General features: G+C 41.0%; 1 protein-coding gene across 1 annotated transcript in view; it reads left to right on the forward strand.

Annotated features, from left to right (window-relative positions):
* Positions 1 to 390: 390 nt before the first annotated feature.
* The window catches only part of CHRFAM7A (CHRNA7 (exons 5-10) and FAM7A (exons A-E) fusion), a 41,148-nt gene continuing 20,967 nt past the window's right edge, over positions 391 to 20,571 (forward strand). The window contains exons 1-2 of the mRNA XM_074156124.1: positions 391 to 445; positions 1,554 to 1,693. Of these exons, the coding sequence (XP_074012225.1) occupies positions 391 to 445; positions 1,554 to 1,693 (195 nt within the window). The remainder of the gene's footprint in view (positions 446 to 1,553; positions 1,694 to 20,571) is intronic.

A 20,571-nucleotide genomic window follows, 5' to 3' on the forward strand; every position in this document is an offset into this window, starting at 1 on the left:
ATGACCGAGCGCTGGGCTGGGGAAGGGGGGGAAGGTTTAGGGGGGGGCTGCCCCCGCTCCTCTCTATAACGCCGGGTTTGCCGCTCTGCCGAGGGCACCGCATCGCTCCGGCTGCGGGAACAGTCTGCCAGCGCCTCCGCTCCCCCCGCTCCGGCCCGGGGACGCCGAGGGACCCGGGAATTGAGGGAAATCCATCAGGCGGAGGGGCAGGAGGCGGAGGCGGGCCGTCAGCATCCCTCCGCTCCGCCCGAGCCGGCGGCGCCGCAGGGCGAGCTCCGGTGCGGGCGGAGGAAGGGGCCGAGCTGCCGGCGGTCCCCGGCGGCTCCCAGCGGCCCAGCTCGGGGACGGCGGGTCTCGGCTGGTGGCTGGTGTCACCCTCGGTCTCCCGGAATGGGCCTGCAGGAGCTAGCGGTGTGGCTGCTGGCGGCGGCAGGGCTGGTGCGCGGTGAGTGACCGCCGGGCAGCGCCGGGAGCCGGGGCGGGATGCGGGAGGGCAGGGGCAGCTGCCCGGGGTTCCCCCCGGCCCCTCGCCCCACGTCCTGCCACTGCGGCTGGGGGCTGTCCGCTGTCCCGGGCCGCTCCGCGGGCCGGCCGGTGCGGGGAGCTGCCCGGAGGGGACAGGGGAGCCGGGCAGAGCGATGGGGATGGGGAGAAAACTCTCTCAAGGCACTGAAATGACAGGTGCTTCAGGACAGAGGCTGTGGGGTTTTTGTGGGGGGAGTTCAGGACTAGGAAATAAGAGGGAAGAGGAAAGTCCGTCTGGAGCGGGGACAGGGAGGGCTGGCATCCCGAGGACCTGCTCCTACCCTGACCCAGATTTCCTTTCATTCTGAAACTGCCTCTGTCCCTGGTCTGCTCGGCAACATCCGCCTGGACCTGCTCCCTCTCCCTCCAGAGAAAAATGGCAGAATAAAGACCATCCCTGGATTTGAGATGTAAAAAGGACAGAAATCCTTGGATCTTACCACATATATTAATGTAGTGTCTATCATCTCTGCCAGGAACCCTGTACCCCCACTTTATTTGTAGCTGCATGAACAGAGAACGAAGCAGGGAGTACTTGCCCCGAAGAGTTCTCAATCTGAAGCAGTCTGAGAGTAGGATTCCATCTAACCTGTGGCCATTTTTTTCCCATTGTCTTGCTGATGCCCTCTGCCGTAGCTGTGCTCGGCTTCTCTGGTTATAGCTATGCCAGGACAGGTGTCAAAATACAGGTAGTGTATTTCCTCTTCATCGCTTCTTGCTGCTGGACCAAAGGGTACGTGTGTTGACAAAGCATCATTAGCATTTAGAATTCATCACTCCTGGCCAGCCAAGGAATGATCAAAGAGGAAATCCCACTTACAGGCTGGGATGAAAAGAAAGAGTGATACATTTGCGTTAAGATTTTGCTGTAGTAGCTAATGAACTATATGAATTAAAATGGCATTTTTCTGGGAATGCAGCAGGTAAAATAATAGATACATAATATCTGATAGAAGGAAAATAGCTTACGTCCTAGCTTTACTTTCTGATGTAGAATCCTAATTATTTTTTTATTTCTGTGCCTTAAGAGTCCCTGCAAGGAGAGTTCCAAAGGAAGCTTTACAAGGAGTTGCTGAAAAATTACAACCCTCTGGAGCGACCGGTTGCAAATGATTCTCAGCCGCTCACTGTCTATTTCACTCTCAGCCTCATGCAGATCATGGATGTGGTGAGTTTGTAAAACCTTCTAAGAAAGTATTTCTTTAAAAGGGTGGCCTTTTCCTTACCAGAATGGAGATTTGTGATAGCGAAGCAAGACTGCAAGATATTGGAAAGCACAAACAATTCAAGACACAATGCCAAATTTTCACTGCCTTTTTAAAGAACTAAACTTAAAGTTTGCCTCTTTTGTAGATCTCTTGTCAGTACTTCCCGACCTTCTTAGCAGTATGAAATATTTACAGTGAAACTCAAACTGCATACTCTGCCTTTTGAATCCTTAACTGTACTGAGAACCAACAACAAGTGTAGTCTCGGGGGGGGGGGGGGGGGGGGCAGGATATGCAAACCCAAAATTCTTGATTTCTGGTGCTCACTAAAAAACTTCCTATTTCTGGAGATGGGGGCTGGGAAGGGAAAGGAAGGGTGTGTCCTGGCCAAAATCCAAGTTATGTTATTTCTTATTTAGACAAGATCACTACATTCTATATGCTTAAATTTTAGCTGCTCTACTTGCAACCACAGTTGTCTGGTCTATGAATACATACTCCTGTGCCGTGCTTGTCAGGCTTGTAAAATGCACTGTAGATCTTTTGGGTTCAAACATGAACACAAATATATTCAAATTTAAGCCTCACTGTCGCAGTGGCACAGAGATCAAACTACATATAAGTGGGTTTACAATATTCATTTTTACTTAATTCAACTAGCTATGGCCACTAATAAGTTAATTACTTAAAACTAGTAATTAACCTCAAAATACCATTATCTTTCCATCAGCTGCTTTAAGTTCAAGGCACAACAAAATTATAAAAAATGAAAGAAAGATGAGATTATTCATGACAAGTGGCTTGCTTTCTGTTCCCTTACAAGCTGCCGATTGCCAAAATGCAGACACTGTTCATTTAGTATCTAAAGGTCACCACACACGCACAGAACTCTCTGCAGGTTTAAGTGCTCATAGCGTTTCTATGCACATTTGTGCAAGTTTTAGATTTATTAGACCTAAGGTGAAAAATAGCACGTGTATTTCCAGTGTGATATTTACTATTTGCTAAAGTGAGAGTAGGCAGCAGTAGCCAGTGAGCTGTTTCAGTGTCACTGAAGCCAACAGGCAAAATATGTCAGTTCTATCCTTGTCTATGGCAGCCGAGTTTTAATTTACGTGATACCAATGAGCAGAACAGAAGCTATATGGAGTCGTATATTCTTTGAATGATGGGGAGGGAAAAATAAGTGTTATGCAGAGTGGAACAATTTCAAAAGGTGCTGGCAGCCTGAACCTGACGCAGCGTGTGGCTATACTGCACCAGCACCCGGGAGCTGGGAGAGGCCAGCCAGGCACTAGACCCAAACTTTGATGTGAGATAAAAGCCTGTACCTGTGGGCTGATATAACAGGTGACACTAACATCCCACTAACTGCATGTGGGTTTAAAGATTTTTTAAAAAGGGGATCTCCTCACACTGAACACTCTACAGACACAAGTAGTAGGTGACTCCTGACACAAAGAGTCAGTCTAAATAGACAAGTAAGCAAGAATGCCTTTGGACAATCAGAGATGGCAGAAAAACCATAAAAGCAAGGATCAACACAAAAGGAATAAATGATACTGTGTTAATAACGGATATATTAATTTAATGACTCATCTTGTAATTGTATTCCTTTAGAATGCGTCAAGGTAACACAAAGAAAGAGGCATTGGAAGGGCATTGGGAGTCATGAGGACAGGGCAGTTCAGAGGAAAGCAAGAGAAGGAAGTTGAAGTGAGGAGAACGAAGGGCAGCATGGGACAGTCAGTCTGAACACCTGAAAGTCCCCATCTGGGCTACTGCTGCAGCTGTTGTCACTGTCAGACCTCCACGGGTCTCTTGCCAGGTATGTCAGGGAATGTGGTGGACAGGACAGAAATAACCCCTCAGTTCTCTTGGCCCCATATCATCTAGATTCTCTTTCCAGTGCACCAGGCCCCTTTAGTGGCTTCTGCAGCAGCTGCTGCTGGCTAGAGCCTCCAGTGGTAGCTATACGTTCTGTGTATCTCTGGTTTTAATTAGGTTTTTCTCTTTGGTAGTAATAGGCCAATATGGTCAGGAGAGCTTAGCCAGGCTGTTCAAGGCCTGTTCAAACTGAGCACCTGAACAAAACTCCACATTTTAATGTATCTCTGCAGAACTCGGCACAGTACATGGCGCTTTAACCAAATCTTAAACCAGATTTCGATAAAACCCCTTCCCAACCATGGACTTAGTTTACAAGACCTTCTTCTGCAGCTCCCTTTTGGGAAATTACCTCCTGCTGCATATGTGCCTTCTCACAGCTACTGAGGATCTTTTGCTTTAGTACAAGACAGTACAGTCCCCTCAAAGGATTTTTGCACAACTCTTTGTACAACTGTGCATTCAGGAAACATTTCTCTACTGCTTGGTTTATTTTGATAACCAGGACAAACCCCCTGATGCTGTGGGGGTTCAGTTGTTTGGTTGGTTTTGCTACCATTAGCACTACACTACATACAATTCATTTCAGATTTATTTCAGAACAGGAGAGCTCGAAAAAGCACTTTGATCCAAAATAAAACAGGGCTGTGAACAGATCAATTTTTTCCCCAGCTTTCAGAAATTGCACTTCTTGTGTCATTCTATATAGACACATTTGGCCTGAATATGTTAAGCTAACATGTTTTTAAGTATTTACCACTCTGGGAAAGGTTTGTTGTACGGCCAAACCCTCCTAGTGATGGCACAGCTTACAGAAGCCTTCTTTACATCATTAAAAACATTTCCTGAATAGAATAAGCTGAATGCCCATGAGACTTTTTTTCTACTTAAATTGCATCTATACTATAAAGTTTTCCTTTGCATTTCTATGAGTTAACAGTGGGGCTCTCTCTTCCCCACACTCCTGGCATGGCTATAACCCTGCCCTTGACTACTGCAAGAACAGTTGGCTGCCGGAGACACAAATGGCTAAAGGCCAGCAGGCAGTCAACTTCACACAGTTAAGTTCTTCCAGAGTTGTCAAGTTTAATTAAAAACCATACAAACTGAAGGGCAAATATCCACAGATCATTAGCCAATCTGGGTATAGTCAATGACTGACAGTCTTAGCTAATGTGATTCAAAGGGGATTTTTTGATCCTGCATGCCTTTCAAAAAAAATCCCTTCATAATCAGTAAAAAGCCATAGGTTTTGTACTGGCAGTTTAGTTACAGCTCATTCTGGTTGCTATAAAACTGACTGCATTTCTTTCTCAGAGATCTGGGATTGACAGGCAAAGAAAGAAACCAACCATGAAGTAAGTTAAGCTTCACACTATAAAACAAATGAGTTTTCTTCATTGTCAACAAGAAGCAAACGCTGGTGGGAATGACAGCTACTTGCAATGACAATTACTGGTTTAACAAGCTAGAAACAGAACATGTCACCATCATACTTTCCTGTAGTTAATATATTCACTTTAATGGCTTCTCAGCTGATACAAGCTGTATGGGGCGTTAGACCTATCCAGAGCAGATCTGTCAAATCCCTGCCAGAACAGACAGAGCCAGGTTGCTGCTATTCCTGACTTGAAGCCTCTTCCATTCCACTCTGACTTTGCTGACAGAAAGGGGAGACAGTACATGAAACCCTTTCCAAATACAGTGGATGTTTCCTACCTTACATTTACCTTTTACATTTCCTACCTTACCTTTCCTTCTAAAACTAGCAATTATTTCCATCCTATGCTTGCAGATATGTTCTTCTTTTATTGGTATTGCATACTAATAAGCATGCTAATATCAGGACTACATAATGAGGGACCTGTAAGTGCTGATTGTCCCAACCTAGTTCAGCCCACTAGACTTAGTGAATCGTCTAATAAGAATGCAAGCTGGCATAGTAAAGTATACAGTGTTGCTACATCGGGAGGGAAAAGAGCAGCAGCATGAGAAAAATGCCGTTCGGGGACACATGAATGAAGAGAGGAGCCAGGAAACTGGGGGAGTGCTCAGAGGAGAAGTGGGAGTGCATGGCAGACCTTAGGGACAGCAAAGGAGTTTGGAAGAAAGGTGGAATTTAGGTGGAAGAGGATGGGGGATGAAATGGAAAGCAAGACATTTGAAAGGAGTCGAATTAAAAAAAAGTTTCTGTGTCAAGTGAATAAGACCTCAAGAGAGAGAATCTAGATATCTTCCAGTTCACTTTATTCCTGTATTCCTTAATAGAAAAATCACTGCTCTTAAACCTTTGCAAACAATCTTGCAATTAAATCATCCTGAAGTGAAAACAAAGTGGAGACAGCCAACTGGCCAGAAGTGCTTTTCAAGGACATTTGAGTTGTTATAACATCAGAAGATGGAATAAGAGGTTTCTTTTGCTTTTTATAATTATTTGTTTCAATTTTCTTGAAATGAGAAATGCCAAGCAATTTGATGGAAGACACGAAAAATAACCTACTTCCTCTCTGATTTACTGAAATCTTGTTTCAAAACTCCTTGCAGGAAAGAAACGCATATTGAACGAATAGGCTGGTAATAAACATCTCTCTGGATCTGAATCAGAAAATGTTTGGAAATACCTGACTTAAGAAACTAAACAAAATTTAAGAATAAGCAGAGAAAGAAAATCTTAATAGACAAATACTGAGGGTATCTGCATACCTCAGTGGCAGGAGAGGAAGAGAGGTTAATGGATGGTCATAGTTGGTCAAGGTCATAGCTTCAGTACAATGTCAAAAAAATAAGGAACATGATGTAGAGAAGCTACTTATTTTTTTCTACATTTCACCTCATGGAAACACCACTACCTGCACAAAAACCTAGTCTTTGGCCTCTGCCTGTCCAGTATTTCAGCGTTGGCATGGAGTATGAACCTAACTTACGCTTCAGAAAAAACTTCCAACATATGCATTTTTGAGAAACAGATTCTTGAAATACATTGGTAAATAATTTCCACACTGGATAAAATGACAGCCACCACTTTAGCCTCCAGCAAACACCTTCCAACATTCTTATTTCCTCTAGTAACATCCATCCCAATAATAGCATCAGAGGAGCATATTCAGCCGCTACCTATTGGTTTAGAGCGAACAGCAGGAATAGACACAGCAGCAAAGCTGTTCATACTCTGCTACATCTCGTGCAGAATAGTGAATGGCATAGAAAAACGAAGGTATTAATTTTGTGCCTAGCCTGACATTTTTACAATAGACACATTTGTATCTACTGTAAGTTAACACAACTAAGAGAAATCTATCTGAGGGAATTCCATCCCCCAAAGTCAGAAAATGAAACCTTAGAAATTAATGCAAAATGATCATACATTTACACTGCAAATTACTGCTTAGAGACACAGACATGAAGAACTGCAATACACTGAGATTTGCAGTGATAGTTCAAACTCAATTTTTACTGCTATCTAAAAACATAGAAAAATCCTAGTCTTATTTTATTTTGGAAAGGGCTTCCAGAGGTCATCTAGTCCACCCTCCTGCTCCCAGTATGTCCGAATAGATCACATTACTCAGGACTGTGTCCATACAAGTACTGAATGCTTCCATGGAGAGAGATTCCACGACCTCCCTGGGCAACCTGTTCCAGTACTCAACTACCATCATGGCAGACTTGTTTTCCTAAGATCTAAGCAGAACTTCCCTTGTTCAACTTGGGAACAACGCTAAAGAACACTTCTAAAGAAATGAGGTGCCTTTCTTCAACAAAATTGGGTACACGGCATAAAGATACTTTTAGTGAAGTATATCAGATTTCTTGATTCCAGCCAGGTACGTATTTTGACTTTACTAAAGCCTTTTGGAATAACATTCTTAGCAAAAACCTAGAGAATAAAGCCTTGGTAAACCCACACGGCAGAACTGGTTAGAAAATCTTAGAGCAGTTGTCAATTGTTCACTGTCAAAATAGGGAGATTTAGTTACATTATGAGATTGCCCAGGAACCAATCTTGAGTCCTTTTTTTCATTTCATTTCACCTTGAATACAAAGTAATATTTTTATTAAATTTGCACATGACATAAGTTTGAGAAGGGCTCAGAGAATGTTGAGGGCTAAACCAGAATTTAACATTGTCTTGTTGTAAAAGTAGAGTAAAAGGACTGGTTTGACCCAATTTGATGCATGTTTTCTCAAAGCCTAAATTATGTAAAATTTTGGGCACTGTATTTTAAGAAATATTTGGATGCACTGGAAATAATCCATCTGCTGGAGGCTTTGGTTGGATTGAATCAGTTTAATTTGATGCCTAAGTGCTTTCTTAGCTGGAGCCAAAGGTCAGTACTCCCTCTCTATGAGGACAGTTATTTGTATTATTTTTATCATTCCATCAACTATAATTGTAGTCACAGTCCAGACTCTCCCTGTGCTAGATGATATATAAACACAGCTGAAAAGATCATCTTTGTTCCAAAACATTTACAAACTAATTATATTTTGATAGACTAGATCCTTTTAACATCAGAATTGTTTATATCATAATAACTGTTGAAGCATGCAAGACAGCGTTAAAAAAACTTTATCATAAAAATGCTAAAGACTAGAAGAATTATTGAACTGGGATGGGAACGATGGCTTTCTGATATTAATTTTCATTAAAATGTCATCTTAGATTTTTCTGAGGAATTTCAGCAATCTTAGTCCGCAACTGTTGAAAACATTACTGTGTTGTGGGGCTTTCTGGTTTGAATCGAGAATTTAGACTAATTTTCTATGTGGGACTCGGGTCAGCACTTTGTGAGTGTCCTAAGCTGATCTCAGAGCTCTGCTGCTGAAAGAAATTCTCTCACTAACTTCTGGCCTTATCTTCCTCCCGCTTTGGCTTGCGCCAGTGCTCTGGGGCTGAGCAATTAGTTGTGTCAATTTTTTGAGCAGTCATTTTTCTAGATGACCTAGACCTGTACCTAGTTTGGATTTAGATTAGCTTAAGCTTAACCTGCTCACAAACCTATAACCATGGTTCTTCTTCACTTAAAATGTGTCATATAATACATATATATATAGCAAAAACCCAAACTAGTTCCTTCTCTATTGAAGCTTGTGACCTCTGTAGCAAGACTTAGGGTGACAAACATCTTGGTGGGTATGAATGTGTCCATTTTGGTCAACTCTGATCATAAACTATTTTATTTTTTTTTTTTACTAGCAAAAGAATCAACATTTAATAATTTATTTAAGAAATTCAAATTTAGTTATTTATCTACATGAATATTCAAGTTCTTACTTATGTTGTGTAACACTGTTTAGTCAGGACTCTTTCATGGTTCCTCCAGACATTTACTAGCTAATTAAATCATTTACTACTCAACAGTTTTTGCTTATTTTCCAGTTTCTCCTGTTTCTTTTTTTAATTTCTAGTTAGGGAAAAGTGCTGAATAGTTGTTTGTATGTAGTGAGCAGCAGCAGAATCTCAAGAGAAATCCTGTTCCTTTAGGCTGCACTTGTGCAGACCAAAGGAAATATGAAAGTACGCAAACTTTTTTATGTTTATCTGAACTCAGTCAAACTTTGCTCATCCTACATTGCCCTTGGTTACTTGTATGACTTAGATTTATATATTCAAGGGCTTTCGTCCTTGTTTCATTTTACAGAGTGTAAGTGATACAGTTGACTTCAATGACTTTATATACAGTGCTGAATAGAGCTTCTACATAAGAATCTGCAGCTCAGAATTTGCAAATACCCTGAGCCCACTGGGCAAGAGAGTCATGTGAAATAGCTTGACATTTTTAAATGAAAATTATGCTGTCATTCAAAGAAGCAGAACAGCTTCTGTAAAGAAACAGACTATAAAGCAAACATCTCCCCCGCCAAAAAAAAAAAAAAGAAAAAAGAAGAAAAAAAAAAAGAAAAGAAATTGAAATCTGGAAAGACAACTTAAACCACCAAATCAAGAAGTTCCTAAGCTGTTTATCAAACCTCAACAGCCTCTTTGCAAATAATGGTTGTGGCAGAAGCTCATCAAATCTGCATTATTCTTTAAAATTTTAGCATTCTTTTGTGTACATTTCCTCTCACTTTGCTGCTTGATCTGTATTCCCTCCATGCTAAAGGGAAAGAGTATTTTCACTTTCATCTTGCAGCCATTTCCATTCTACTGTGATTTATTCCTGAGAGTTTAGAAAACTGGAGCAATGCTGGGACATGCATTCCGATATTTTTACTTAATTTAATACCTATGAAAGTTACTGGATTATAACAGGAAACAGAATACTCTGCTCCCCCAGGAAAGATGAAGAACAGATCTTTTCAAATAACAGTCTAAAATATTCTGATCATGAATCTATTTAAACAAGCAGACAACACCTCTTCATACTGTACTGCGGTGAGATAACAATAAACTAAGAGAAACCGCAACCTTATTTCTGTGATATTTGTCCATTTTTCCTGTGCTTCTAAATATACTCTGGCTTTTTTGACTGTTTTTTCCTTCAGCATCTTTCTTTTACCTAGCCTTCTCAAACAGCATTAGATCTTGAAAGATATTTTAAACATAGTCTGTATTCTGCAGGATGGAATGGGGAGCAATGAATTTAAACTTATTTAAAGCAGTTTGAGGGAAGGAAAAAAGGACTGACTAAAAGCTATAAAAAACCTCCTGATAATCGTTAACTAGAGGACATTAGAGATGTTCATTGTATGTGAACATCAGAATTTCTCTTCTGCTTTCTGCTTCCACAGAGAGGTCTTTGGAATTGTAATACAAATCAGTTGGGATTTTTCTGTTTGTTTTTTAATATGAGTAAAGCAAAGCAGTTTCTCTAACATTTGCTCATCCTCTGTGACGTAAACAATCAGTGCAAATCATAAAAGCTGAGTACTTCATTTCTTTGTTCTCTAACTACATTGGAATGGGTGCTTCATTAACTTAAAAAGTGAGTAGACATCTACTGGTGTGCTACCTGTGATACAGAAGCTTTGCTTCCTCACTGTGAAAAGTATGATCAAGGTCCTAGAAAACAGATTCTGTTGTGACGGATTGCTGTAGAGTACAGGGACCAGAACACAAACCTTTCACATTTTACACAGGACCTCTTACTAGAACAACAGAATTTGCAAAGTCACATCTTCTAGTAATTATTACTAGTCCTCAGTAATCACCTAATAAAACAAAATTACAGCACACAACAAAATTTCTGGGAGACAGGTCTGGCTAACTAGTACTTTTCTTATACAAAGCTTTTAATTCACAGAAGTTTGGGGAGTGAAACGAATACGCTCCCTGTAATATTCAGAATTGTTTCTCTTTTTTTTAAAAGACTATATACAGTTAAAACGACAATATTCCTGTTATATTCAAGTACTAGACAATACATCATGTCACTACTTAATAACCAAGTTGATATCCATTTCCTTCCTGGGAAGGCTTCTGGAAGTGCTGTGGGAAGATGCTGTGGGCCGGATGAATTATCTGGGGAAAAGCAACCCACACCTGACCATCACGGCCTCTGCCCCGCTCCTGGCCCTGGACGCTGTGGGTCCCCAGGCTGGCAGGAAAGGGATGCAGCAGTTGGGGGATGATGGGGCAGGAAGGTGGGCAGTGCTGCTAAAGCAATGCGCCCAACCTCGAGCACCACCCTCGGGAGCACCGCGGATTCCGGAGGAGCCCGGGGACGAGGTTAGGTTATCAGTTGTGGTTTAACATTTTTAAATGGTCATCCTGGTCCTGATCGGCTACAGCTCTTGAACAACCAAGTAGGTAGTATTCTGTCTCTGTTTCATTTCAGGGCTGTGCAGATACAGTGCCTGCTTTTCTCTCAGAAAAGCACACACTATAAAAAGTTTTCAGTAATTTACAAATTTACAAATATAATAGTGCTGACAGCAGTTGAACAAAGTATTGTCAATGGACTGCATGCAAACGCTTTTCTAACTATGAACAGTGTATTAACATAGAAACATTCAAATGTTAATTACTGCAAATTTAGATGATACAGATGTGAATTCTTCAGTTTCTCCTGAACTCCTCACCATGTTTGCCTGAATAGACTACTACACAATCCAACTGTTCCCAATCTAAATATATCTCTGAGTTACAAAAAAGGCAAAACCAAAAAAAAAGTAAGATCTCACAATGGGTTGGCAGCATATACATACAAGTGCTCATACAGAAAAAGAAATCTTTTAAAATTCACTTAGATTTTTAGTTATTTAAACAATTTATTTCTAACGTGTTAACTAATTTATTTTAAATTTTTAATTTATTAAAAAATAGAAGAATTATTTTCCAAGAATAACCAGAAGTCTGAAGTAAACTTGTATTTGGCTTTAACCTTCACTTACAGTTGTACATTCATGCCTGAAACTAGAATTTGGTTTGTGAAAAGGAAAGGCTGTTAACACTGCTAAAAGCTTCAACAGCTAACTGGGAAGTGCTCACAGCAGAAGCCATGTTGCTGCTGATTGACAGCAACATAAGAATATCATATATTATCTCCAAAATGCTCGGGGAGCGATGTGAAGCAATATTTGCATGGTCTATAATCACATCTCCATATTGCTTGAATGATCCTCATAATGGAGTAGCCCAAAGGGAAGGCAATGGATAACCCTGTGCGGAGTTGTGGACCCACACACGTGTTTAATTATACAGCACTACTGCTTTGGACTTTTATTGGATTGTTTTCTGTGTTCAGCTGTGAGTATTAACATATTTCTGTGGGTGGCATCCCCATAATTACTCTCAATAACTACACAGTTATGTCAGTTCAGTATTTGAGAGGAAAGAAGCAGGCCTTTTACCAACTACCACCAATGCTACTAAATGCAAGAATGAAGACAGAAAAAATAAGGAGCACTGGCAAGTTTGACTGAACAACTCTGAGCTCAGGAAATTCAAATAAGCTTTTTTTATGGATTTTGGAGTGTTCACTCCATCTCTGACCCCACCAGACAGAAGTGTTCTTTTCATAGGAGAGAGTCTGCTCTTTTGTGTCGCAGAAAACTGCAGCCTGAAGGACTGCGTTGGTGTTCTGACATTTCAGTCGTGACGCTTGTTGCATTTGTGAAGAGAGAGACACACAGTTGATTTTCATCAACGTACTCCTCTCAGCCAAGCTCACTGTTCCTCAGTACCTCTGTCAGTGATTCTTTACAGGCATTAAAGAGAAGTAGGGATCATATGGATTTTTAGGGAAAACTGAAAATGAAGACGCTGTAAAAGAGGACTCTCAAGCCTGTCCCTCAGAGGATGTAGAGTAAGGAATAACTAGAATTTCTGTAATGCTGATTCATTCTTTCTTCCTGAGTTATTAAGGTGTCTTTGTAATACTTCTGTGTCAAGAGCTGCAGAGACATTCAGCAGGATAAGCAATGTATTTGGTACTATTACCCTTCTCCAGGGAATTTTTTAATTGCCATAGTGATATCTGTGCTGTATGCTAGCTTGAACAGAGACCCCATGACATCAAGGATAATGGATTATGTTACATATTACAGGAATTTTGGAGCTACTCCTTCCTTAATTTGCCTATACTTGGAAAGCTGGAGGTAAGATAGTATAGTTAGAGACACTGGGCTGAGCACTTTGCTACCCAGTCCTCTGAAACTAGCTTTAGCTGTGTCTGTTTGTAGTGGAGAGAGCTATTCCTCATGTCTGTGTCCTAGTCGGGTGCCTCCATCCCTGTGCCTCTGGTATTCCTTGAAGGTTCTGCAGTTTTAGCCTGTGAACTGATGCTAAAACATGGACACAACGCTCTGGTCAGGTGTGGAAATTCCTGTTGCTGTTATTCACAAAAATAGGGCAGAGGAATGCCAGCAGCAGGCTGGAGCTGGAGCTGTGCGCTCTGCTCACACAAAGGGAGAGAAAGAGGCACCTTTGTGTTCAGCTCCTTGTTATCCCATAACTTCCTCTTCTCTACCTGAAGGAATGCACCTGTCCTTCCACTTTAGTTTGCTAAATACACATGCTATAACAGCATTTCCATATGACTTCGAACATTTTGAGGAGAAAGGAAAGTCAAATATGACTTAAAGTTGATGAGCAAGAATAAAAATAGAGTCAAATCCTTTGATGTAATGCTGTCCTGACATTACATCCAGGGGTGGAATGGCTGGTAGTTCCCAGATCCCAGCGTGTGTGCGGAACTGGGATGCCTATCTGTGTCAGACTGACAATGATCAGCAGTACCTAGAGCCAGTATTTAACACTAATTCAGGGTTCCATCCTCTCAATAGGAGTCTGCCACGGAATACAACGGAATCAAGAATTATTTGTAAATAAAGCAACAGAACACAGTTGTTATTTTGCACGTTTACAATAAATGTAACTGTACTTTAAGCTCTACACTATATTTAATAATGGAACTGAGTGAAACCTACAGTGAATCATGGGAATTCATAAGATAACTTGAAAAAATGCAACCTCCCCCTCTTGCTCTTCAAAAGACTATTTTTTACACACAAAATGTGCTGAAGTACGTTATTAGTTTTGCTGTACTCTGCTCATTTCATATGCCTGGTCCCTGCTAGTCTTTGCAAAGATGAATGTGTTCAAATCTAAATACAATCTCTTGTTAACAATGATGTACTGAAAAAAAACAGAAAGAAGACTGCTATTACAATTATGTCCCCATGGTAACAGAAATAGTACATCATGAGGCTCTTACACATATTTATAATCTCCGCTTCTTTTCTGTGAAACTCAGTGAAAATCCATCTCAAGCCCAGTGCCAGGACAAAGCCCTGTTACAGTCAATGGCATGCACGACTGTCAGACCGTGTCAGGGTGTAGATGGAACAGAAACAATGCTCCCCCATTTTGAGGAGGCTCCTCGCACAGATTCTCTGCCCAGAGCTAAGATGGCACTTCCACGCTCTTGCTCCAGCAGCTTTTCTGCTGTGTAAGATTTGCATCCATCTGGGATGACCTCAGTATGCTTAGAGCAAACTCCACCTTTCTTTTAAAGCAAGATAAAGTAGCTGGGGAGAGAGCAAATGCTTCTTGCAAAAGCACGAGATTGGCTGGTGTGAAGAAACCACGGGAGTTTTTCAGACGTGCAAAATAGAGCACACATGGCACAACTGAAAAAAAAAACAAAGCACACAAAACCAAACAACTTCCCCCTCAGAATTTCACCTGAATTAAGCTAAGCAAAGCAATCAGACTCCTCATCTCACTCTCCAAACTCCATCTTGGCCCAGATAAAATTCAAATGACATTTTCCTAATTGTTATTTTAAAGAAAAAAATTAAGACATTCAGAAGGCCAAAAATGAGCATCTAGTCCTATCCCAGCAGCACAGAATGCTTTGGGAACATTTTAGCATTTTAACTCTAGAAACTTTAAAGCTTTCATGGAACTTTAGCTATAAGCACAGAAGCACACTTGTCTGCTGTATTCAGGTTTACTCCCTCACTCTTTTGTTTCTCTCCTACTCACACACCTGAACAGTGCATGGGGCAGGTGAACTCCAGGCTTCAATACCCATGCAGAACACACACCTGAAAATCCCCCCTTTTTTTTTTAGAGTTACACATAGGTCAAGCTCTACAGTCACTAAGTTTGAGCTGTAACTGTGGGCAGGCTCACAGCAAACCTTGGATTAAATATGCTCTGGCTCAAGTGTCAAACACAGACCAGAACTGCAGCTGGTCTAGTGCTCATGCAAACATCTGGAATGCATGTCAGCAGATGTAGCAGTCTTAAGCTGTGTAACTATGTGCAAAGACTGCACTGTTAAGGATATTTATAGCAGTGCTGAAATCTGTAATGCCATGTAATAGTTTTGTAGCAGTAGTGTGAAGTATTCATTTGGCACTGTTGTGTTGTTATTTGTAGCTGGGCACCATTTTCCTTGCGTTTAATTTGCTGAAAATTAATGTGCTTGTAGGTTAGAAGGAAGATTTACAAAGTCCTTCTTTAAAAAGCATTTGTTGATTTTTTACTAATTTAGTCTCATTTATAATAATTCTCTAAAAAACCCCAAAAAGATAATGAGTAGTCTGAACAATTTCACATGTTCCTGATGGAAGGGACATGCTTACAAACTGTCAAGACAGGAAAATGCTCTACAAATACTAAATATCATTTGCTGTAAGAGTAATAGTCCAAAGTTAGACCCAGTAGAGCACAGCTGGCTCGCTTCAGGTACTGCTGGCACTGGGTTATTCCACAGCCCAGTGAACAAAGAAAATGGCATTATACATATATACGTAGGCCAGCTGGGATGTGTGCATAAGTAGATATTGCTTTGAAATAAAACTTCCATATCTTTAAACATTACACTCAGATTAAGTAAACATTTATGAAGATAAGTCATATTTTGAAGGTGAGAAGCTGCAGAGAGTTGAAGTAATAGCAAGATGAGGTCTTGGCTGTCACAGAAGACAATCTGCTAGAGAGAAGTAGCTTGAGCTGGAATGTTTGGTTTATTCAGCACTGTTTCTAGTAAGTGTGACCCACCCCTTAACTTGTACAAGAGAGAGCTCTAGTAAATATGGCCAGACAGAGGAATCACTGAATGTAGGTCACAGTTCTAAAACAAAACAAGAACAATAAATAAATAGAATGAGAGTGCAGAGTCAGACCTTAATCCCACCTGCCTCATTCAGGAAACTTCACTGGATTAACAGTGGCCTTCTCCTACAAATATTTATAAACTGATTTATAAAATTGGGCCAGTATATACAACAGTCATTAGCCCGAACACTTTGCATGGGTGATACAACTCTTTCACAAATACTCTTCAGCTGCATTCTCCTTTCCAGCTGCACATTCTAGTGTAGGTTCTTGTTCAGTTCTGCTGCATCGTTCGCATGGTGTAAACAGGCTGGTATTTTAATTCAAATAGGAAATAGAGGAACTGTCACTGCACCTGCGACTGGTACTTCCACTCTGTCCTTCAAGATTATGGAAGGTGTTCAGGACAGCAGTTTGTGATGGGAATATGCCAAAGATTTACCCTGCATTGTTCCTGGCTAGAGATTTAGAGATTAATAATCTCTATTATCTTCAATAAACTTCACTCACTGTTATCACAAACAAAAGGAGGGGGTCTCCCTACAGGAAAACTCTGTCTTTCCCATATAAGTATTTAACTTAGTCCCAGAATAGCAATTTATTGCCTTGCCTCTCTTTGAGTTTATAGTCCAAAGTCAGCCTCCTTAAAAGATAAAAATGGCTCATGGCAGCAATCTGTGCCAGTCTGTGTTATCTCCACCAACAAAACTCCACTCTCCCCAGTCAGGAGCAATTCTCCAGGGCAGTTCTCTATTTCACAAAGACCTTCAGCAGGTAGAGAATATGAAGGGCAATTCACATGCCATCCATCACAGATCTAGTAAACCTAAGAGCTCAATAGAAAAGAAGTCTTCTATTTCTATTTCTGCCCCATCCCTGGAAGTGTTCAAGGCCAGGCTGGATGGGGCTTTGAGCAACCTGGTCTAGTGGAGGTGTCCCTGCCCACGGCAGGGGGGTTGGAACTCGATGATCTTTAAGGTCCCTTCCAACTCTAACCATTCTATGATTCTATAAGTTTTATTTTCAAATTTCACTTTAAATAACCACTCACATTTTGGCTTTCCTTAAGACTTTAATTCTTCAATTAAAAAAAGCTACAGGAAATAAAATCAAAGATCAAGAAGCACACAAAGTAAGGAAGACATTTTTAGGCTGGATTTCAGAGATTTGATGCAAAACTCACCTTAATGCTTCAGGAGATATTTAGCTAATTCCTGAGCACAGCTGCAATACCTCCTCCCTAAAGGCCTGAAAGAGCCAGAGAGATTCTGAGTTGGAAGGTGACAAAGTCACAGAGCTGGATATCATCCTAGCAGAGAGGGCGCCTCAGGACTGAATTTGGCTTTGAAGTGGAATGTGGAAGAGAAGAAAGGGTGATGTCCTAAATGCCTTCAACTTTCACTAAGGTCACTAGGAGCATGGAGTGGCTGAGTATGAAATAATGAAGACCATTTTTCAGGAGGTTTTTAGCACCAACAGAATCAGGGCTAGTTAGCAGCTGATATAAAGGCAGCTGGCCTAAGGCAAGCACAAGCCCAAGGCCAAGTCATGCAGAACTGGCACACCATGATGATTGGGCTGTGTAGTGAAAACACATCATCTTAAACTCTGTTTAAATAGTTTGCAACAGTTGCTGTAATTTTGAAGGAGTGTTGCTTCCCAGCAGTAGGCTGTGCCACTACAAGATTAAGTCAGAGCTCAGTTTTTGTATAAAAATCTCACTGATACAGCAAAAGTCAGAACCGCAAACATAAACGTGTGTTTAAGTTTGAAATGGTCTTGAGAAAAATACAGTGAAACAGTTAAAATTTATATTTTCCAATTCTGACTTTTTATTGAATCACTTCGCACTTTTTGCATCTATTTCCAAGAAATCAGAAACACTCCGTGGCCTATTCCTGGTGTTGAGCCTTACATGCTGGATCACGGAATATTATTAATATTATTTATGCATTGGTAATGCCTGTTTATACAGTATTTTCTGCATAATGAGAAATATGTATTGTAAGCTGAGTCAAAAACATTTTACTATGATAAAAAGGTATATTGCTGACTATTGGAGAAGTGAAGGGTAATGGCACTAACCTATTCCTTTTGTGGTGAAAGGGAAGTCAGGTGGGGAAGCAGCATCAGGAGTTCAAATCTTTTCATCTCACAAATTCTGTGCACTGCCTTTTTCTTCATCTTTATGTTGCCTAAAACACGTGTTTCAAATTGCCAACGCTCCGTGAATCCATTTATTCCTGTGCAAAACCCCCCCCAACATTCCTTAATTCCATCCAAATTTGCATTTTAATTAATCTGACCTTTTGGCAGGTGCAATGTAGGTGATGCCTTAGGCTTGAGGGGTAATGAATGCACACCCATTACTAGGCAGCCTGACTATCCACCCTCCACTACATTCTTCAAGATCAAGACTTGCTGCAGCTACAGCCCCCACCTACAGACGACCAGAGGTAGTCCTTGGCAAGCAGCTGCAGTTTTCATTTCAGTGTCCTTGCAGAAACACCAGATTGGCTTTTTTAAGTAACTGAATCTTATCCTCACCCCTGAGATAGCAAAATTCAATTTTGCCTGCACCACTAAGAAGCCTTGAGCCACCTTTGATATAAAAGTTTAGCACTGACCTTGGCACATGAGGAGAGGATAACTGCAACAGTCCCCGCTGCTGACTTAGTGTTGTAAAGAATGTGAGGTCAGGATGGTGTTTTCAGATGGGCTCCAGGTGGGTGAAGCTGGACCACATGCAGCTCTGGCCTCTCCTAGAGGCTGGCCACACAAAGTGCTGGTGTGCACCAGCATGATGGGCAGGAATAGAGAAGTCCAGCCCCTTCACTGCTCTCCATAAGTTTCAAGAAGCTCAGATTCATCTTGCCACTATGGCTGCCCTAAGTATGGCCATAGAATCAATCTTTTGTCAACTCACCATTTTATGAGTGCTTAACTCACCTTCCAGCCCACTCTCTCAGTACTAATCTTATAAGGATTCAGGCTCTTTCACTTTATACAGTTTAGTGAGCTCAGTGCATGACACTGAAAACCCCAAGCTGTGTGAAGCAAAAATTAAACATTACAGGGTTTTAAAATCATGTGGGAAAAACCATCATTAGGTGATAGTAATTTGACACTGTGGATCAGAAGATGTTAAGAATGTTTAATGAGCAAGTGCTGAGACAATGAGGTAAGAGCTAATGAACTGATTAACCTGTTGGTTTCAGTAGGATGACATTCAAGCAAACAAAAGTGAGAATCTATATAGGAAGTGCCTTTACATTTCCCGCTGGCTGCCAGCCCATTTTTAACGTTAGAATACAATAATTAACATCAGTCTTGCTACAGGTACTAATCAGGAATGTAACATTGTAACAAGAGATGTCTTAAAATGTTTCTACAAACTCATTTTTTAAGGTTCACAGTAACTAAAGCCCAGTTCAAAGAGGCATTACTTTTTCCGTAATTTAGGTGAGATTCAACCGTGTAAAAATAAAGAAGTGCAAGAATTACAGCTGATAGATTTCTGTCAGGACAACACTTCATGAAGGTCTTCTGGGAAGTATGTGCTTCTTGCTACATCACTGTCTACATGCCAGTCTGTAGGCACGCATGCTTATTTTACTTCTTTTTCCCCTTGCTGTTTTGCTGTGTATCTTTTCTAGTGTGGACACTAGATGGGCTGACATCCCTTTCAAAGTCAGCAGATAATGTTCCTTACAAAGTCTGTAACGTCCAGGCTAACGCCGTTCACAAAGCATCATCAAATTTTCATCTGTTGTTTTATATATTCTGTTGAACACAGGGTAAGGGAAGGACAATGTGAGAATCTAATACTATGTTTCCAGAGGTGATCCATCTGATAGACTGTATAAATTGAAAAGACAGACAAAACCAGTGATGGAAACCTGAAGAATGGAGACAGTGCAACTCCCTTCGAAAAATTCCAGAAATCATTGCCTCTACCTTCAAAAATGAATGAAGGATCATTCAAGTCTTCCTGATGTCAGCTACTTTCCCTTCATTGCCTACACTGCCATAATATAATGTGATAAACAGTCCAGTGGCACTTTGCCATCTGCCCTGACAGATCATGACTACCGTTACGAATTGAGAAGACCAAAGCAGCCTCCCACCCACCTGCCTCTGCGCGGGTGGCACCTCACTCTTCCTCAGCCGTGCTACTTGGCCAGTACCGTCTGAACATCAAGTAACCTAAAGTTTCTGGTATGGGAAAAAAATCCACACCAATCCAAACAACATGACAGAGTTTCTGGTCTCATTCCCTGACTAATGTCCCCAGCATCTCAGAATATGTTGTGAAGTCCTTTTTCTTTGCTCCTTTACAGTAGAAGGGGTTTGTAATAGGAGCTGCCTTGCTTTTGTGTTCAACACTTCTTCTGTAAGTGTTTACAAAATACTGCAAAGTGACAAAAACTGGTGAAGTTC

The sequence above is a fragment of the Numenius arquata genome, chromosome 11 (genome assembly GCF_964106895.1).
Source record: "Numenius arquata chromosome 11, bNumArq3.hap1.1, whole genome shotgun sequence".
Classification (NCBI taxonomy): domain Eukaryota; kingdom Metazoa; phylum Chordata; class Aves; order Charadriiformes; family Scolopacidae; genus Numenius; species Numenius arquata.